The 20270-nt window shown below is 38.0% G+C and overlaps 1 protein-coding gene across 1 annotated transcript in view; it reads right to left on the reverse strand.

The window, feature by feature from the left end:
* Positions 1–20270, reverse strand: part of CADPS2 (calcium dependent secretion activator 2) — a 5163308-nt gene that overhangs the window by 2113408 nt on the left and 3029630 nt on the right. Inside the window, exon 13 of the mRNA XM_044088753.1 lies at positions 11047–11234. Within this exon, the coding sequence (XP_043944688.1) occupies positions 11047–11234 (188 nt within the window). The remainder of the gene's footprint in view (positions 1–11046; positions 11235–20270) is intronic.

A 20270-nucleotide genomic window follows, 5' to 3' on the forward strand; every position in this document is an offset into this window, starting at 1 on the left:
AGCACAAATCTACTTTACACATTTGTTTTTTCAGAAGTGCAATTCTTGCCCAAACCCGTGCACCCATTTATTTCATGATCACACAAGAGATGATAAGACAGGAAAAAATGCTCACAGTGAATGACTGTTTGTATGCACAGACAAGCCCCGCCAGAAGTGACTGTCTACAGATGTTTACAATTTGCTATGAACTGCGACTCAATGAAATATGACTTTACAGGTTCATAGGTAAGTACTAGGCTATCTGCCCAAGGGCATTAATAAGCCTAGCCAGAATGTGTTGGCTTTCGCCACCCCCTTAGATTAGTTCCCTGTGCCCATGTCCTGCAGAGCCATTAGTTCCCTGCACCACTGTCCAGCAGAGCCACTGCAGTGATCCCCGGGGTAGATTTTCTGTTTCCCATCTACCCGTCAAGGTTTTTCTTGAAGAGTGTTAGTACGGGGATATGCCTGATATATATTGGAATCCTGTTCCAAAGCATAGGGAGTTCTCTGGGACAGGAATCTATCTCTCCAGCATGTCCTAATTTTCATTGTGGTGAGGTTTATATCTCTAGAGCATGTGGCTCTCCGGGATTTGTTTTTTTTTAGGTGGAGCATGTCCATCAATTCTGGGTTGGATATGGCCTTGTATGTCAGGCAGAGATCACCTTTGAGTAAGCGAAATGCAACCGAGTACAGCTGGAGTTTCTTCAGTCGAGCTGCATAGGGCATCTGCTTGAGGCCAGTGATCCTCTTGGTGAGGAACTTCTGTGGTCTTTCCAGCTGTTTCAGGTGTCTTGTAAGGTACATCCCAAATGGGGCATTGTACTCTATGATGGGTCTGATGAGTGATGCATAGAGGGGCCCAATGACCTCTTTCGATCTTGATGCAAACCCTTTTGTGATAAGGTGGGCCACATAGAAGGATTTTCTAACCACTTTGGCAATGTGATTATCAAAGGAGAGGTTACTATCTACTTGGGTCCCCAGATCCCTTATTACGTGTTCCGTATTTAGGGGGCTACCACCTATGTGGTAGTTTGTTTTTTCCAAAGGGGATGGCTATGCACTTTTTGGCATTTAGCTTGAGACCATGGTTTTGACACTAGGTATCTGTCTCAGTGAGACCCTTTTGGAGGATGTCTCTGTCAGCCGGAGAGTCAGTTATAGCCCCTAGTTTGCAGTTGTCTGCGAACTTGGTCAGCCATAGCCCTCCTTTGCTTGCCTGTACCTCTGAGAAGTATATGCCAAACAGGAGGGGTCCTAGGACTGAGCCCTGGGGAATGCCACTTGTAACCGGTTTAGAGTCAGACCTAGCTCCTGCAACTCTTACCATGTGGGTTCTGTCCATGAGCCAGTTGGCAACCCATCTTGTGATGTAGGGGTTTATGTTCAGGCTGGTGAGCTTGTCTATAATACTAGAATGGGGAATGGTGTCAAAGGCCTTTGCAAGGTCTAGGTAGGCTGTGTGGACCACCTTTCCCTCGTCTATAGCCTTGGTAACTGACTCAAAGAAAACCACCAGGTTTAAGAGGCATGATCAGCCCTTAACAAAGCCAAATTGGGTTGGGTCCAGTGTTTGGAGGTTTCCAATGTCTCTGTTAATGAGATACATGATGATGCGCTCCATAACTTTGCAGACCAAGCTAGTCAGGCTTACAGGGCGATAGTTCCTGGGGTCACTTGTGGCTCCACCTTTGTGGAGTGGAATAACCATTGCTGTGCACCACTCTGTGGGCACGTAGCCTGTGGAGAGGCTAAGTTTAAACAGTGTGTTTAGGTGAGGGGTTAGTTCATCTTTGAACTCATGTAGAACGCAGCCTGGGACACCATCCAGTCCCATTGATGCTTTGTTTTTGGCTTTGGAGAGGGCTGTTTTAACCTGAGTGTCTGTGATTTCAGGGGCACTACATTCTTCTTGTATAGTTATGAGCCTTTTTGGGGGTGAGGGGGGGTGAAGTTTGCACTGAACCTGTCTGCCAGGATGTTGGCTATATTGGTCGGTTCAATGTATTTTGCTCCATTCTGCACTAACTCCGAACAGATCTGAGAATTGCCACTTAGATTCTTGACATAGCTAAATAATGCCTTGTGGTTATCTTTGGAGTCCATGGCAATTTTTCTTTCGAAGCTAGCCTTGGATGATTTTATGAGGGAACATAGTTTCTTGCTGATACTGATCAGGGATGTTTTCCGTTCTTGGGATTTTACTCTTTTCTGTACTAGTTTCCTCCTTCTATTGTATAGCTTGTTTATGGCAGGGGTAACCCAGACACCGGTTTCCTTTTCTTGGAGGAGTGAGTTTTGGTTTTGTTTGGGATAGCACGATCCATGCATTCTTGTATGTGCCTGTAGAGTGCATTAGTAAAGGATTTTGCAGCTTGGGAAGCGTTATCCTTTAGCATGGGGGTTTTGAAACTTCCCACCTCGGTCTTAAGTAACGTGAAGTTTGCTTTTGAAAAGTTTTTCATGGTGGTTTCTTTGACCGGGGGTGGTGGCAGAATGTGGATATCCAGAGTGATTAGTTAATGGTCAGTTCTAACAAGCGAGGGGTTGACCGTTGGTGTGGAACACTGGTCGCCCATGTTGGTGATGACCAGGTCCAATATGTTGTCACCTCTGGTGGAGGTGTTAACCAGTTGATCCAGGGCATTTGAGTTTATAAATTCTAGGAAATGTTGGGCCAGGGAGTTCGTACTTGAGTAGTTCTCCCAGTTAATGTTTGGATAATTGAAATCACCCAATATCAGGGTGATTGGTAGGATCTTTATGCTTCCCAGTGTTTCCAGGAATGCAAAGTGGGGGTCCTGGGACATGGTGGGTGATCTGTAGCAAGCTATAATTTGAATAGCAGTTTTGCCCATTGTTAGTTGCACGTGGATGATCTCTGAAGCATTGTGCTGTGCCACTAACCTGGACGTGTGGGTATCCTTGATGAATATGGATACTCCCCCACCTTTTGTATTTCGGTCCGGGCTTTGTGGCCGAAATGTATGGTGAGTTGTAGCCTGGTAGTGCTGGGGTGCTCTCTGGAGCCTTAAACCAGGTTTCTGTTACTGCACACATATCGATTTTCTCCATACTGAGGAGTGCCTCGAGTACATGCATTTTGAGGTGTAGACTTCTGGCATTGAGCAGCATTACCCTCAGTTTTTTCTTACTTGTGCTATTTACAGTGATGGGTTTGTCTTTTGAGCCTTGCCTAAAAAAGGCACTGTGGGGGTGGCAACAGCCTTGGCCAGTATTCGAAAGCCTAAGGGTCTAGCAAAACAGCGTGGTTTTTCGAGCATGTCATCCCAGGCTGACAGACACTGGATCCCCTTTAAATGACACCAGAAGCTTAGCCAATTGTTGAAATTGATCATTTTTTCTCTACACGGTGGTATCATTCTTGGTGAGGGCAGGATACTACTCAGGGTCAGGGTCATACCAGCCTGGGCTATGTGATCAGAGAGTTTCTCCATGACTTTTTTTCATATAGTCCAGGGAGGTATGGCTCAGGTCATTGACACCAACATGGACAATGACAGAGTGATATTTGTACTTGTTCTGGAGTGACCTGAGTGCTTGTGTTATGTGACGGATCCTGGCACCTGACAGGCAACTAACAGTAACCTTCTCCTTGTTCAGCTTAGTGAGTGGGACGTCAGTGTGCCTGACTATAGAGTCACCTATTACTAGTGTGTTGGGTATGTTATTTTGCCTTAAGAGCTGTGATTGTGTGGCACACCGGTTTTGTAAAGTATGTGTTTCATAGTTTGTGTTGGGGGTGGAGGTTGCTTGGATGTCTGCTTTGGAGGTCTCTGTTGCTTTTGCAGATTTTTATTTAGCGCCTCCAAGTATGTTTTTGTGTATTTATGTATGTTTTTTGCCAGTGCTGGTTTCATAGGTCTATGTGAGACTGGTGGTGTGATGCAAGTAATTCCATTCTCCTCTGGACTGCCTGGTCCAGTCTTGGGTTGAGAGAGCTTAGCTTCCAGTTTGGCTGTATAATTGCATCTCTCGCATGTATTAGTGTTTGGTGGAAGGAGGAGAGGGTTGTCTGTGTACATAATGCAGTTGTAACATTGCCTCAAAATGCCTAGATTCACCAGTTGGACTGGAGAATACACCTTAAACTGCCCTTTGGACATGCCTGGATAGGTACAGTGAACTGTTTTACTGATTGGCTGGTAAGGTCGAATAGAGAGCCTTGTCCTTCTCTACAGTATAGGGGAGTCTAGTGCTAAGGTTTATTAGTGCTTGCTATGAGTTTTGGGCAAGTGCAGGGATGAGAAGTGAATGGTTTGAGTGCTTAAGTTGAAAGTTTACCTAGTTCCAAGGGAAAAATTGAAGAGTAGACTTTGTGGAGCTGGGAATAGTTATACCCTAGCTAACCGGCGCTGCCCATGCGGGTTTTATAGCAGGGAAATGAAAGATAGAAATTAGCCCAAAATGGCCAATAAGCTACTAATTTCTGGGATAAAACTACTCCTCCAGGGACAGATAGGCTGCTAAAAGCTCCCTCTCTCACAGTGAACAGAGAAACTTCCTTCTATCCAAGTAAGGTATGGGCAAATACAGAAACTTGTAACACAGCCCTGAATTCAGCACTAACCTGAATACTGGACTATACATGTTAGAAAGGTGGGAAAACAAGTATTTTTTTTTTTTTCAGAAAATAAAGAAGATACAATAAAAAAAAACACTTTAAATGCACAGAAATGGCTATCACACTCGAGTGTGTAGCCTACAATAGTTAAACAGGTAATTTAAACACAAAAATGACTTTGTTAAAGTGCAGGCAGTAAAATAAGTACAATATGTAGCTGAAACAAGCTTTTTTAAATCACAGAAACTCTAGAAAATCAGAGTTTTAGGCGGAATTAGCTAAAGGCAGCAAGAAAATGCAGAAAAATGATACTTAATCACTCCAAAGTCTTTCTTTTGTCTCTCTGTTGCTGTAGAACTCTGCAGGGCACCAGGAGCTTGCTGAGCTGTATACTAGCACAAAAACCTTACAAATGCGGGTTTTATAGCAGGTAAATGAAAGATAGAAATTAGCCCAAAATGGCCAATAAACTACTAATTTCTGGCCTGAAACCACTCCTCCAGGGACAGCTAGGCTGCTCAAAGCTCCCTCTCTCACAGTGACCAGAGAAACTTCCTTCTACCCAAGTAAGGTATGGGCAAACACAGAAACTTGTAACACAGCCCTGAATTCAGCAATAACCTGAGAACTGGACTAAACTAGCTTAGAAAGGTGGTAAAACAAGTATATATTTTTTTTTTGTTTGTTTTTTTTTTAAGAAAATAAAGCAGATGCAATCAAAAAACACCTTAAATGCACAGAAATGGCTATCACACGAGTGTGTAGCCTACAACAGTTAAACAGGTAATTTAAACACAAAAACAACTTTGTTAAAGTGCAGGCAGTAAAATAAGTACCATATGTAGCTAAAACAAGCTTTTTAAATAACAGAAACTCTAGAAAATCTGTGTTTAGGTGGAATTAGCTAAAGGCAGCAAGAAAATGCAGAAAAATGATACTTAATCACTCCAGACTCACTTCTTAGTCTACACTCCTAGGAGGCAAGAATACTAAAAAATAAACTTTCTGAAATTGTCATAAACAATGGAATGCCTATATGTAAGGCATTTTTTTCACTTTTCTATTTATATCATAGTTTTGTTTGCATATTCTCTTTCCTAGGGGATACTTGCTGAATATGTATAACATTTAGCTAGGTACACCCACCCCTTGTAGCACAGTTACCATGCCAAAGAGTTATTTTGCTAGCAAGAAAATTTTCTAATGTTATAGTCTCCTCTTCATAAATGTAAGAACATTGCCCACAAGCCGCACATTTCTTAGCATATCCAAGTATTTTTTGATGACATTTCAGTTGACCTCTAATCATACATATTCCTAAAATTTTTACAAGTCGTGTAGACAAAGGCTGTCCACCTATGGGATTTTTTAAGTTTAAAAATATTCCAATTTTGTCTCACTAATTTTGACTTCATTGGAGCCACTACAAAATTTTAAAACCAAAGCACGTTCAAAATGATTACTGAAAGCACTGAAATCAGAGGTTCGATTCGTCTTAGAACCATGTCTAACAGCAATTCCCATTATAGTGTGATAATATGTCACCCTCTTAGAAGATACTTCATAATTAATTTTATCCAATAATGGTATTGGATATCTTCATTCCAGACAGATGAATTTAATTTTTTCAACCTCACGTCTACAGAATTCATCATCAGATACCATGCAGACAAACTAATAATCTGCCACAGCTAGTCTCACTTTTTGACTAAATGGGTAATGACTCATGTAGTATAAAAAAAGAATTGCTAAAAGAGGGTTTTCTGAAATATTATATGCAAATGCTCCTTCTTTCTTAAAAATGATAACATCTAAATAATCAATAATATTCTTATTGTATGTGTAGGTAAATTTAAAAAAAAAATCAGTAGTAACATTTATATGAACAATGAATTCTTTTACAATATCTTCAGATCCACCCCATAAAATACATATACTTACATTAAGGGTAAAACTGCTTGTTAAATACATATTTATTTTTCCATTCATTCACACTAAAATGGCAAATATCGGTGCAGATGTAGCACCTGCCACCACCCCTTTAACTTGTTGGTAGAGTTCACCCTCAGATAAAAAAAATTGATGTCTAATATAATATTCATAAAATCTGAAATCTACCTCAACTCAACTCCATGCTAATAGAATTTGACCCAATCTTATGATGCAGTCCTTATCTGAAAGGTAGCACTGAATTCATTTTGATGGAAAGTGTTGAAAGCACAATTCTCAAATCTGTTTAATAGGTCTGTGTGATGTGATGGTGCTGAATGCTTTTGATAAATCCAGGATAACCACCAGTGATGTCAACTTTATCTGTTTTAATTCTGTGATTAGAGCAGTAACTGAGAATAAGCCTGTATCATTAAAACTCTTTTACAAAATCCTTAGCTTTTAAATTTTGCAAGTTTCCTAACTTTGGAAAAATGTATAATTGTGATTTACTGAGGTAGCATTTGACACTGATTAGAAGTATAAAAGGGGTGGGATGGGAATTGGGGGAAAACCTAGTAACATAAGAGGTCAGCAATATCTTTGAAGAGTTTCTGGTGGAATTATTAGAGATGGTACTACCAGGTTTATGATTTACTTTTTTTGTGTAGAGGATTAAAGTCATACAGACAAACCATTCAGTAAAACCTGTAAGAACTAAACAAATCTAGAGTTTTCATTGTGTGATACCTTAAACCTCCTGTAATGGAAGCCCATGAGATGCATGCAAATGACACCTTAAAGACATCAAGTGTTTCATCTATATGTTTTCTGAATGTGCATGTGTTTTTTTTTACCTTTTAAGTCTTTATGGATAAATTCAAACCAATAAACTCAGACCTCACTAGCTGTAGACATTCAGCCTTTTCAGCATAAGTACATTGTTTGGCTATATTTTAGAAACACAGGGTCTTTAAACCTAGTTGATGCTTAAAAAACATTAAGATACCTGCAAAATATCCCAACTAACATAAAAACCAAAGGGTAAAAAGGTCCGAAAAATAAACTATTCAGTAAAAACTGGAAGAAAAGAAACTTTGTTTCTAGAGTATTGCCAAACAGTCATTGGATCATGCAACACATGATGCAGGAAGTGACAATAAGTTGGTAGGATTTGTTAAAAATGAAAAGAGTGCAGTGTGATCTTATATGTGGCAAAGTAGGGCAAGGGGTAATTCACAGAAGACAATACACTTGTAGTTTGTAACAACTGAGATTGCAACAGACTAGAAAAAAGGTACGTGAAGAAGAGGCTGAAGAGAGGGAAGGGGAACTAAAAGAGAAATTAAGAAGCACAGAGAATGAAAGGGCATTATCACTGAGGGCGTTTGTAGACAAGAGGTTCTAAGTAACCATGCCAATAGTGATAAAGGCCTTAGCAGTCAGGTTAAGGCAAAAACAAAGTAGAAAGGGTGATTTAGGAAATTCAAATATGCCTTCTGTGGAAGGTTGGGTGCCGGGCTGGCAACTCGACACTGTAAAACCCCACTGCCAATCATGAGCGGACACATGATCCGTTGTGGCGACCCCTAACCGAGGAAAGCCGAAAGAAGAAGAAGAAGATTAAGAAGGAAATATAGAGGTAGTGTCATCTGCTAAGAAGGTATTGCAGGTGTTTAAGAAATGCTGCGAAAAAAAACTATATGCAACAGAAATAGTAGGGATATAAAATGAGCAAAGGATCACAGATTATCAACAGAGACTGAAGCTCTCCATCATAACAAATGACAGTAGTGAGTTTTTACTCAAGGAAACCACTGAGCAAGTGGTCATGCAGCTGATGAAGAATCAGAATGCACATAAGTCCCCTGGACTGGCTAGGCTTCCAATAGAAATGTGGAAACTTGATAAAGAAAAGATAGTGAAGACTATTTAATACAATTTTTGGAAGTCAAAAAATGCTGGATACATTTAAGAGCAGGTTGAATGTAGTTCTTCAAAAGAGGGCAGAGACGTGAAAAAAAACCCTAGGTCATATCTCCCAATAACAATTTTGGATTATGATTACAAAGTATGCATGGGTGTGATGGTAAAAAATCTTAGGGTGTTCATGGGAAAACTAATAGATTTAGACTAGTGTAGTTTTCTTCTGCAAGGAAAAACATTTGATAATATTAACACGGTAATAATGTGGTTGGAGAAAAAGAGGTAAACACAGTCTCAGTAGATGCAGAAAAGGCCTTTGAAAGGGTTGAATGAGGGCATTTATTTTGTTTATTGGATAGTACTAGTTTCCCTCCAGGCTTTAAGGAACTTTTTAAAGTAATTTACAAGGAATCGAAGACAGAGATGAAAGTGCTGGGGTATTGTCCGAGGAGATAAGTATACTGAGGGGCATGAAGCACAGTTGCCAAATACCCCCCTCCCCAAAACACACACTATTTGCAGTTTATGAACTTTGCTAGTGGTTCAAAATAAGGGAATCAGGACTGACAGGGTTATGGATCTGAATATTTCAATCTATGCAAATGACTTGATTTTAACATTATCTCAAGTTAGAGAGGATTTAAGGAAGTTACTTAATATTCTACAGAAGTCAGGAATTAGTTCAGGATACAAAGGTGATGCAGAAAAATCAAAAGAATTGGAACTGAAAATAACAATTAGAAAAATAATGATTGCAGAGCACCTCTTGATAGTGGAAAGAGAGAGAGTGAGATGAACTATTTGACTAAAGGAAACATATGAAGAGTCTATGGTCAAGTCTTGGTTTAAATGTATGGCAAAAATACAAATCAAATTACAGAAAATGGTGGCACAAAATTTTAGACCATAAGATACAGATCTTGAAATGATATGTAATCTTGCATGTAGTATACTTAGGTCAGACATCTTGTTCGCCCCTGCCAGGCAAACTATAAATTACCAATTGAAGGAAAGATTATGAAAGATGAAATAAAAACCTAGAGTAAATTGGGACCAGAGATCCAAAGAGGTCTAAGGGTACCTGCAACAGAAAATTATTGCAAGGCAATTCTGTTATTAATAATGGCTGGGTCAAGCACTCCAATATATAGCAAGTCTGAAGCAAGTACTTCAATTAAAAAACCCTTGGAGAGACAAAAACCCTTGGAGAGACCAAAAATAATGGAACAAGACGTTATGGGTAGCAGATGTGGAAAGGGCAGAGACACCTGCTTTGGACAATAGGGATAAAGACACAAGTACATTTTTTCATGGGAAGAATTTACTAAGTTGGAGACAGACTTCTACCAATAGGAGCAAGGTTAACAGATACCAGGGACAAGCAGTAGATTTCAGATAGAGGTCACTGAAGATATGAATAACCTACTGGCAACTGTTACTGATAACTAATAGACCTCTGATTTGGGAAGAGGTCAGAGAGAACTTCTAAATATAGACTAGATTGGCACTGGGCAAAAATTTTAAAGACCTGGTTGGAGCAGTGTGTGTAAGGGTAAACTGGTTGCATTTGCGTACTTGGTAGTTTGAGCTATAACACAGACCAGATGCATTAAATAGTTTGAATTCAGGCTTTATCTTGACTGAGGTGAAGGACATTAGAGCCAACTGAAGATGAATAACAAAACTTTAACTTTTCCCAAGAATGGTATGAGAAAGTTTGTTTGCTCCCTGGGAAGCCATTAATGTTTCAAAGCTTTTAGATTTTTGTATGGAAGTATCTGCAGATACACGTTTACACCTCATGGAGGCTCATTAAGACTATACCAGGACTAATGGACCATTGTTAGAGCTGTGCAAGTGGACTGCTAAGAGCCTGGGAATATGACTTTTGGAGCTGCCACAGCTTTGACATCAATTTGGAGAAGTTACTTTTTGGAGAAGTTATTAATGGTGACACTTTTGAGAAGAGTTAGTCAAAATGAGATTCTCAAGGGTAACATAACAGAACTGACTAGGATAATATTACTATGTGATAGAAACAAAATTATTAGAAAATAGAAGACGTAGGAGACCCCAAAGTTAGAAGAAGTAGTGAGATTATTATGCAAAACTAGGGAGAAGGGATTACTTGTAGTAAAAGGGAATCAAAAATTCTAGATCATTGAATCACAGAATTTAAAATGGTTGGCCACTAGTGTTAATTGTGTATACCATGCATGAGGATTGTGCTTCGACTGTACAACTTTATGGAGAATAGCAATAAAGAAGTTTTAAACTGCAAAACAAACAAAAAAATAGTAGTAATTAGCATAACATTTCTCTAAATGCAGCGTACTGTAATATCGAAGACTAGTGGTATTTTTAACAATACTGAAAAAACTACATGCAACAGAAACAGTGAGGAGTACTTCAATTATTTCAGTGATTTATAAGAAGCTTGAAATATACATTCAATAAAAATGAAGCAGGAAACCATTTTGGCACTACATAGAGCGTACACTGTAAATCAAACAAAAGGCAAAAGGAACAACTGCACTTGTTTAGATAATAGACAGTATCTCATTACCTAAATGCATTACTCAATCAGCACCATTGTTATTAGACATATACTCAGTTACCTGTTGCCATGAACATGTGATGCACAGAATGCAAAGCTGTAATGCAGTAAGGTGGGATCAATCACAGCACCAGATTCTGCATTATCCATTAGTTCTGTCAAATAGCAAATATGTCGGTGACAACCTCTGACTCCATAACGCGCACAGTATTCATCCAGGACAAACACCTGTCCAGGGCTAAACCATCCCTACAGAAAAAAAGGTGATTTAGTACTATTTCACCTAAAGATCTCATTTGTATAACTTACAGAAAAGTACTTTACTAGGAAATCACTCTCTTTTTATTAGCACCACAGAAACAGAAGTTGTTTTTACAAAATTTGCCTTGGGCAACAACAGCTGCTGTACTTTTTTTTATACATACAGTAAAACAGGAAGCAAAGCCCAAGTGGCATCGCTACTAACGACACATTACATTTGTACCTGGATATCTTACAGCTTTAAGGCTGCTTCTCTATTTAAACAGTGCCAGTGTTGAAGGCTGTTCTTATTAGTAAGGCTGCAATCACACCTACCTTTCCTTCATTTGAAACACCTGCCACCACATTCTACATGCATAATTAGGAGAATAATGCAGTCAGAATATGAACATAGCCTCCCATCTTCCCAAAAAATAAAAAAACAAATCTGTATATTTTTATGAATACATATGTACATGCAAACACACACACACATATACATATATAACATGCATATAAATATATACACATAGACAGACATACATAATATATGTATTCATCTACTGATAGCTCTCTCTATATATATCCATCCACATTTTTCACATATTTGCAGTTGGGGTCAAGGTGTGACTTCATTAGTGACAACTTCTAGAGTCAGGGTGCACACCACTGAGGAGCTAGCCCTGCCATGGCTGTTCTTCCATATCACACACTTGCATGCACACTGCCACCTCTGGCCAGATTAGAGTGTCCAGTACACCTACTTGATGTCTTTGGAATGTGAGAAGAAAACAGAACACCTGGAGGAAACCCATGCCAACACTGCGATGATGTGCAAGCTCCACACAAAGCTCCCCATGGAGAATCAAACAGTGCCCAAAAGAAGGAACACGTGGCGGGAGCTGATGCATGGTCAGTACAAACAGGCTCAAAAGATAAAACCAGTTCCCAATGTTTGAATGACTGCCTTTACATGGTTCCAACACAAATGCTATTTCAATCTAAAAACAGAAAAGAAAAACCAAAAACTGGAAATAAATAGCTGACACCCACGTTTGTTATAAATTTCTGCAGATGACTTCGGCCTAGAAATTAGCAGTAGTTAACAGTTTATCTTGGTACATAATATTAAAAAAAAAGCTTCTGATTGTCAAAGCAGCTCTTATAAATTACAAGCTTGTCCAAAATCCATACAGTAATTACCACAAGCAAAACTATCTACAAATATAACTCACACAAATGTTTACTTAACATTACTTCAGATAAATCAAGCATAAAAATCTGTCACCACATTAACAATTTGTCTTATTGCAAAATGTGAGGCAAAAATGAGAAACCAAGACTTCTGCATGCCAAAAATGTTCACATAAATGAATAATTTGTCCAGTTTTCAAATAAATGTTGTCACATCAAATTCAAAAGAAACCATTTGGCAAATAATTCATAAGCATGAACAGTAAAATTACAATACACTGACAAATACATATCTAATATCTGCTACCAATGTAAACACAGCAAATAAATGGATTTGGAATCATAGTATGCATATCATACCTGGGAAATGTAATGAATAACCAGAATGGATTAAAGTACCAAAAACACTTTCCTGGTATGTAATGTATCCCTTTTAGATGACTATGTTGACCTCAAGGGGTAAAAGCACCAAACATACACTGATTAAAAAGCCTGCACCTAAAAGAATTCGGTATTCCTTTCCTGCTATGTAGCTATGCTGAGCCCTACTGCTGAGGGAATTCCCAGCTGAATGAATATATATAAGAAATGAAAACCAAAAAAATATATAATATATGTCTATGCATCAATCAATATACTGCAATCTTGGAAAAATAGATATGGCCTAAAGTTTTATTTAAAAAAATTATTTATAGTTAGCAAGAGAACAGTATATACACAGTCTACATGTATGATGCGATGTGCAAGACCATCAGGGAGGGTAGGAGAGTGGCACTGTTTTCAGAAAGTTGGCAAAAGTTGATGTGGCACCCCCATCCCAAGCAGAAGATGAGAAAAAGGGATCCATGATGACGATGATGATGGTGGTGTGTGTGTGTGTGTGTGTGTATGTGTGTGTGTGTTTGTGTGTGTATGTATGTATGTATATATATATATATATATATATATATATATATATGTGTGTGTGTGTGTGTGTGTATGTATGTGTGTTTGTGTATGTATGTATACATATATATATATATATATATATATATATATATATATATATATATATATAAAATGTGTGTGTGTGTGTGTGTGTGTGTATGTGTATGCTTTTGTGTACCTCTGTGTGTGTTCACAGATATATATATGTATATATATATATATATATATATATATATATATATATATATATTTGCATATATCATGACTGGCCAACATGTTATTTGGTTGGCACATAAAACAGCCATCAAAATACATCAACCAATCATTACATCACTAATATGCCAACAGTATATCAAAAAAGAAAACAAATCTTCCTTTCTGATTTACTACTCAAAACTCGACCACATTCAGTTGTTGTCAGAAAGGTCATAACAAGGCCGAAAAATGTGTATCCACAGCTAGAGGGGTTTGCCTTTATTGGCCTGAAATTGTCCATTAAAACAATGAAACAAGTCATGGGCATTCAGAATTGCCCATTAGCTGAAACACATGATGTTCATAAGGGTCATTTGCATATATCCCATGCGCCTCTGACACAAGAGGTTTGGGAGATCACTCAGTGGAAGTTCTAGCTTTGCTGGAGGTTTCATTTTGTTTTTACTGATTGTTTTTTCAGTGACCTTCTCACTTGTTCTTTTAATTCAAAACTATGGAATGCCCTCCCGCCTTCTAGCAGAACAACCAATAATCCTGCTCTCTTTAAGAAGTCTCTCAGATCACACCTCTCTTCTCTCTGGCAATGTACTTGTGCCAAAATAGTACCTCCTAACACCTGATAAACTACTATATCCCTCTACAATAATTCACTACTTAGGAGCTCTCTCTGACTTGCTGAATTCAACTGCTTACACATATGAAACTACAACAAGTAACAATCAAAACTGCTACTCTACCTAACTCCATCCTCAATGAGCACATTCTACTCAATTTTGATGTGTAATGTTTGTAAATAACTTGTACCATTGTGTTTAACATTTATTTCCATGTATTAAGACTGTATATAGACTGTATATTGAGCTTGTTCTCGTATGTACTATTAATGTTATGTGGAACTTTTCTCCCTGGGCCTCTACTGAAAATGGGCTCACCTAGGCCCAGTAGACTTTCCCAGTTAACAAATGCAATAAACAAGTAAATAATTAGTCTAATCCTATTGGCTACCAAAAGAAAAAGATATTACTAGAAAATGGAAGTCATACTCTAAACCAACTGTAAATGAAGTATTGCATACTGCAAAAGAGATGAAAGAACTGGAGGTGGGATCTTTAGAAAAGGGAATATGCAAATTATCTACAAATAAATGGAAATTGTAGTGACAATACATGCAGAATAACATTCAGGAGAAGGAGAAGGAGGAGGAGGAGGAGTGAGACTTAAGGGAAGCTGAGAAAGTGCAATATGACTCCAAAGAAAGGTTAAAAGGCTATTGATTTATTAATATAACACATCTATCAATGATGAGGACTTTCCTCATAAATAGAGACTTCAGATTTTAGGCAAGGCAACAATTGTGCAATTTATGTGTTGATGGAGTGAATGAAAATTGTTTAAAAGGAAAACAAATGTACACTGCATGAAAATAGCAACAGAAAAGTTATTATAGGTTCACAGGTGTGTACTAGGCTAATGACAGCATGGGCCTTTGTTAAGCCTATCCATGCATCCAAAATCTCTGACAAGTTCTGGTACCCTTAATAAGTGTAAGCAGGGGCCTTGGAGATGAACCACTTACATGTTGCCTGTGTCCATTAGGGACATAGGTGCCAAACCAGGGATGAATTTCCTACTCCCCATCCAATTGTCCAAGTTACACTTGAATTGGATTAGAGAGGAACTCTGCTTCACATGGATGGAGAGCCTGTTCCAGAGACAGGGTAGTCTCTGAGATAAATACCTGTCTCATCAGAAGGTTCTAGTTATATCACAGGCAAGGTTTTAAGTCTTTAGAATGGGTAATTCTGGTGTTATTTGTTTTGTGGATATGCAGGAGGTCCATCAGAGTAGGGTCTGACAATTCCCTGTATGCCAGGCATAGATCTCCCCTCAAAAGCCTGTAGAAGACAGAATACAAGGACAGGGCCTTGAGGTGGTCTGCATAGGACATGTTACTTACAGCCTGTATTCTTTTGGTGAGGAACCTCTATGGACATTCCGATTGTTGGATATGCGTGGTTAGGTACATACCAAAGGGGCATTGTACTGAATGACAGGTCTGATGAATGCCTAATACAGTGGAACAGTGCCTTCCTTGACTTAGATGCCATACCTTTGTTTATAAGTTGCACAACATAGACTGATTTCCTAACATCTGTAGACATTTTTCCTTTTCTTACCATATATCTACTTATTTCACTTTTTAAAAACATCATGCTTAATAAAGATGTCTTAAAATGCCAGGTGTCTCCAGCTGAAGGAAACAAATACATTTGCAGCACACTGGAAAAACAAAAAAGGTAACAATTCTGTAGGTTAGAGGCACTGGATTCACTTTTAAATTGTCACATTCTAATGTAGCTTGATCAACTGAAAACAATACCGTGTTATCTATCTGATAGTCAACTTTCTGTGAGTAAATACTTGCAGCTCAGCTGACTAGTTAAAAAAAATAGTTCAAATGTTCTGTATTTAAATGCTGCAGAAAATAATGGATTAATAACTGGGAAAGGGGAAGTATGTATTGCAAAAAAGGAGACAGGAGAGTAGTTAGATGTGTGCAGATGCTAAGAATTCTGTTGCTGGAAGAGAATAGTCCTTTGACAATCAAGATGATGAATTTCAAAAACAAAATGCTGAAAATATAGAACCCAAACTTTCTTCTTACGGGCCCATTGATGGATACTTCATCAGTAATAATAAGAAAAAAAGAATTATCTGGAACATTGTGGAAGTCACTGTCCCCATGATTTTCTCATGTAGAAACTTCCTTATTTTCACTAAACTTCTGTATTACAATGTGGCTACATAGCATATTCTAAATGGGCAATGTTCAGTTGTTACTTATGATGAACAAATAGAAAGACTAAATATTTGAATAGGTGAATATTTGCCACCCAATGTAACTTTTAACCCCTCAACATCTGTAGTTAGATTAACAATCACACTCTTGGTGAGCAGATATGTAGAGATGATAGAATGCTCTTATAACAAGAACTATAGCATTAGCCACGGTTTCCTCGGTAGGACAAATTGCACACATCCTCTGAGAATAAATTTTATACTTCATAAGGCCCTTATATTGACATCTTCTTTGTCTTTTTTAGATACGATTTTAATAACAGACCTCCACATTTTTCCATGGCTGTTCACACTAATAATAAGTATGCATAACATAGTCAACCATACAACCATAATGTGTTTACTGGTAAATAAGAATTTGTTTGCATTTTCCAGCATACAATCTTATCTTCATACTCCATCAAAATATAATCACTACTACTCCTTTTATGCACTACACCAGTTTCCCACCAGCTATTACACTTCGCGCAAAACAAACACACTACCTAAAAAGAATCAGTATCTTTATGTCATACCTTAACAAAAATCTAATAAAATGTAAAGAACTAAAGTAAACTACGGGATTTTTTTAATTAATTTGCTATCTTCTTTGGGACAATAAAGAACAATACATTTTATAGGGTTTAGCCTAATACCCCAGATAAAAGAAAATATATATCCAAGATATCCTTTTCTTTAGATATAGGAAACCCAAATATAGCTCCATACTAACTCCATTTACTTAAAAGGAAGGGGTGCAGTATATCTACTTTTCTACTAAAAGACAATCTATAAACTCCATTTTTTTCAATCAAGCTTAAACAATCAAAAGAAGGTTATTTCAACAATGCAAATAATGACGTTTCTCTCCAAAAAATGTGCCTTATATAGAAATACTGTATGTAAACATAAATAAGAAATAACTGTTACTTAGCTTACTAAAACCTTTACATTTTTTTTAATGCAGACAAAACACTTACTGCATTACAGAAATATTTAAAAGGCCTGAACTTTTTTTCCCTTATCTGGCAGTTGGCTTAGAGGATGGAGGGCTGTTAGTGAGCTATTTCCTATGGTCCAGTGGTGCAAGGTTTGATTCCCTCATCCTTCACTGCCTAACTGTAATTCTGAGCAAGTCACTTAACCAGACAAAGCTTCTAGCCTGAGTCTGAAAAAGGTGAACAGAGATTAGTATTTTACCCAGGAAAGCAAACACAAAATAAGACACCATAGAAATTCAAGAATAATTCAAAAAAAGAGTAAGGTAGTGTCTATAATTTACTCAAACAGGAAACCATAAACCATCCACAATCTCTATTCTTGCCAAGTCAAAAGACGTCATACCACCATTCCAAGATGGTGGTCATCTGAGAAGTACCCTCTCCACATAGCTCCTGCACTACTCAGAAGGTTAACTACAAAAAAATCACTAATTCCTTGGTGAAGACCCTTCATCTCTGAAGATTCATCTGATTTAGGTCTGATCTATCTGGAAAACCTAAAAATTGCCAGTTTGGAACCTTAGTTCTACACTTATTGCTCAGAAAATACTTAAAAATGAGCATGCACGTGGATTTATAGAGGCCTAAGGCTTCAGCACCACAGCAACAGACAGCAACTACGAGAAGAAAAATGCCAAAAAAAGCTGAAATATGGATACCCAAACATCTAAAACTAAATTATCGTCTATATCCTCTTCTCCTGAAAAAGATTTTATCCCTAAGAGACAGGGAATTTCCAAAACCTATCAAGAGCATTCAAAGGAACCAGGCAAGCAGAAGGTCAATGGAACAATTCAAATGGATGAGCTGAAAAGCACCCTGCTACCTCTGGAATCTGCCATACAAGATCTGTCTGAAAAAATTAACTCTTTCGGGACTTCAATCAACCAAATTGCCGAGCGTGTGGAACTTGTTGAAGGGAGATCCAAGACAAATGAAAGGGAGATTGAACACCTAAAAGATGAGCTGAAAATTAAGGATAAAACGATAAATGACATTCAATCAAAAATTTTGGTTCTAGAGGCTTGAAGTAGGTGTAATAACCTTATAATCAGGGGGTTATCTGAGAAATATGAACCAAACCACCTGCTTGAAACCATTTCACAAATTTTTAATAATCTGCTACATGACAGAAGCCCCCAACTGAATGCATCATTGAAAGAGCACATCGAGCTCAGCGGAAACAGCAAACTACTTCAGTCCCAAGACCCATCTATGTTAAAATTCTTAGCCATCAAGATGTGCAAGCTACCCTTTCAGCCTATAAAAAACGACATCATTTTGTATGGAATAATCAGTCAATTGTTATCTCCCAAGACCTACCTCCTGAAATCAGAGAGAAGTGCCACAAACTTTCTCCCTACTGTGCAGACCTTATATCACATAAAATCAAGTTCCAAATGAAGTTCCCGTGTTCCTTGTCCTTCTTCTATAAAGAAATTAAATATTCAATGTCCTCGCCCAAAGAAGCAGACTAAGCTTTCACAAAGTGCTTTGGCTTGGCTCCGACTAATCAATGAAGCACCCGACTGCATTATTTCACTTACCGGAGGCTACAGTTATAGTTTCCAATCACATTTAATGGCAACTGATGACGGTTGATAACCTTCCAGTATTTAAAAGTGTTTATTTGGGGCTGAGTCTTGCTTTCGCTGTTTGCCAGCTGATCCCAGGAACATTTTTTTGGATCTGGTTGGCCTAGGAAACTTTGAGAGTGACAACCTTAACAAGACCTTGCTGGTGCACCTTTTAAGCTGGAAGTATGTTAGCGTAATTCCCCGGGTGGCCTGTGGTGCCGTGTCTGAGTTAAGGAGGCCCTGTGTCATTTGTTGCTATCTTTTTTTATTATTTATTTTTATTTCTTCTCTTTCTTTCATGAAAATATTTTTTTCTGATCCAAGAATGTTGGGCTCTGCTTCATTTCTTCCGGTCTGTCTGTTTGATCGTAGAACAGGTTACCAACTGGGTTCTGCTGCTGGGAAGGGTGAATTGTTTTTGTAACTGTGCAGCCGCTTCCTAGTTCTAGATCAAGAATAGGCTCTTCCCTAAGGCACCCTTTTTGTCTGTGGTCTTATGCATGGAGCCTCAAACTGGTGACAGTCCCTTTACAAGTTATTTAAATTTGTTGGAAAATCCCTGGCTCTATATAGAATTTGGTATAACTCTCGGTTACAGTAAGATTGCAGAATTCATGTTCAGGGGTTATTACTCTGCTTTGTTATTACTCTACATGATAATGTTTTGTGCACTAATTCATTTTTCAGTTCATGTTGTGGCACCTAAGTCATATTCTAATGCTAATATAAAAGTTGTGGTTACAATGGAAGGCTTGTCCATCAAAGTCAGGTTAATGGATTCAACTTGAAGTTTAGTTAAATACTAACAGGGTCTTCCTCGATCTAGTCATACAAATCTGAAAACTTGTAACTGCTCTCCATCGACCAGGCTTTTACAGATGTTAATATTTTCTTATTCAATGTTTTAAGCACATTTTGTGAGTTCAGTAACTGAAATCTGTACTGTGGTTCTCTGCTATGTTATGGTATTAATACAAGTAATTACAAGGTTTTAATATGTTTAAAACTAGGTTATATCAGGCATTTTTAAGGGGAGGGAATATAAGTTAAACAATCTTACTTTATAATTGTAAGCCTGTAGATATATATTCTCCTATCTCTATACCTTCCTTTGCATATATTTTACTAGCCATTTTCTGAGTATTAGCTATTTGTTGTTAAGTTTATAGTCTACTAAGCTTCTTTATTCAGCAATCTACTTGGCTAGTAAAATGGGTCTAATTCTATGTAGTTGACCAACTCTTAGAACTGGTTAAACACTTATTGGAAGCTATTTGGATACGATAAGAAGG

This window comes from Protopterus annectens, chromosome 11.part0, assembly GCF_019279795.1.
Source record: "Protopterus annectens isolate FY-2018-M chromosome 11.part0, PAN1.0, whole genome shotgun sequence".
Classification (NCBI taxonomy): domain Eukaryota; kingdom Metazoa; phylum Chordata; order Ceratodontiformes; family Protopteridae; genus Protopterus; species Protopterus annectens.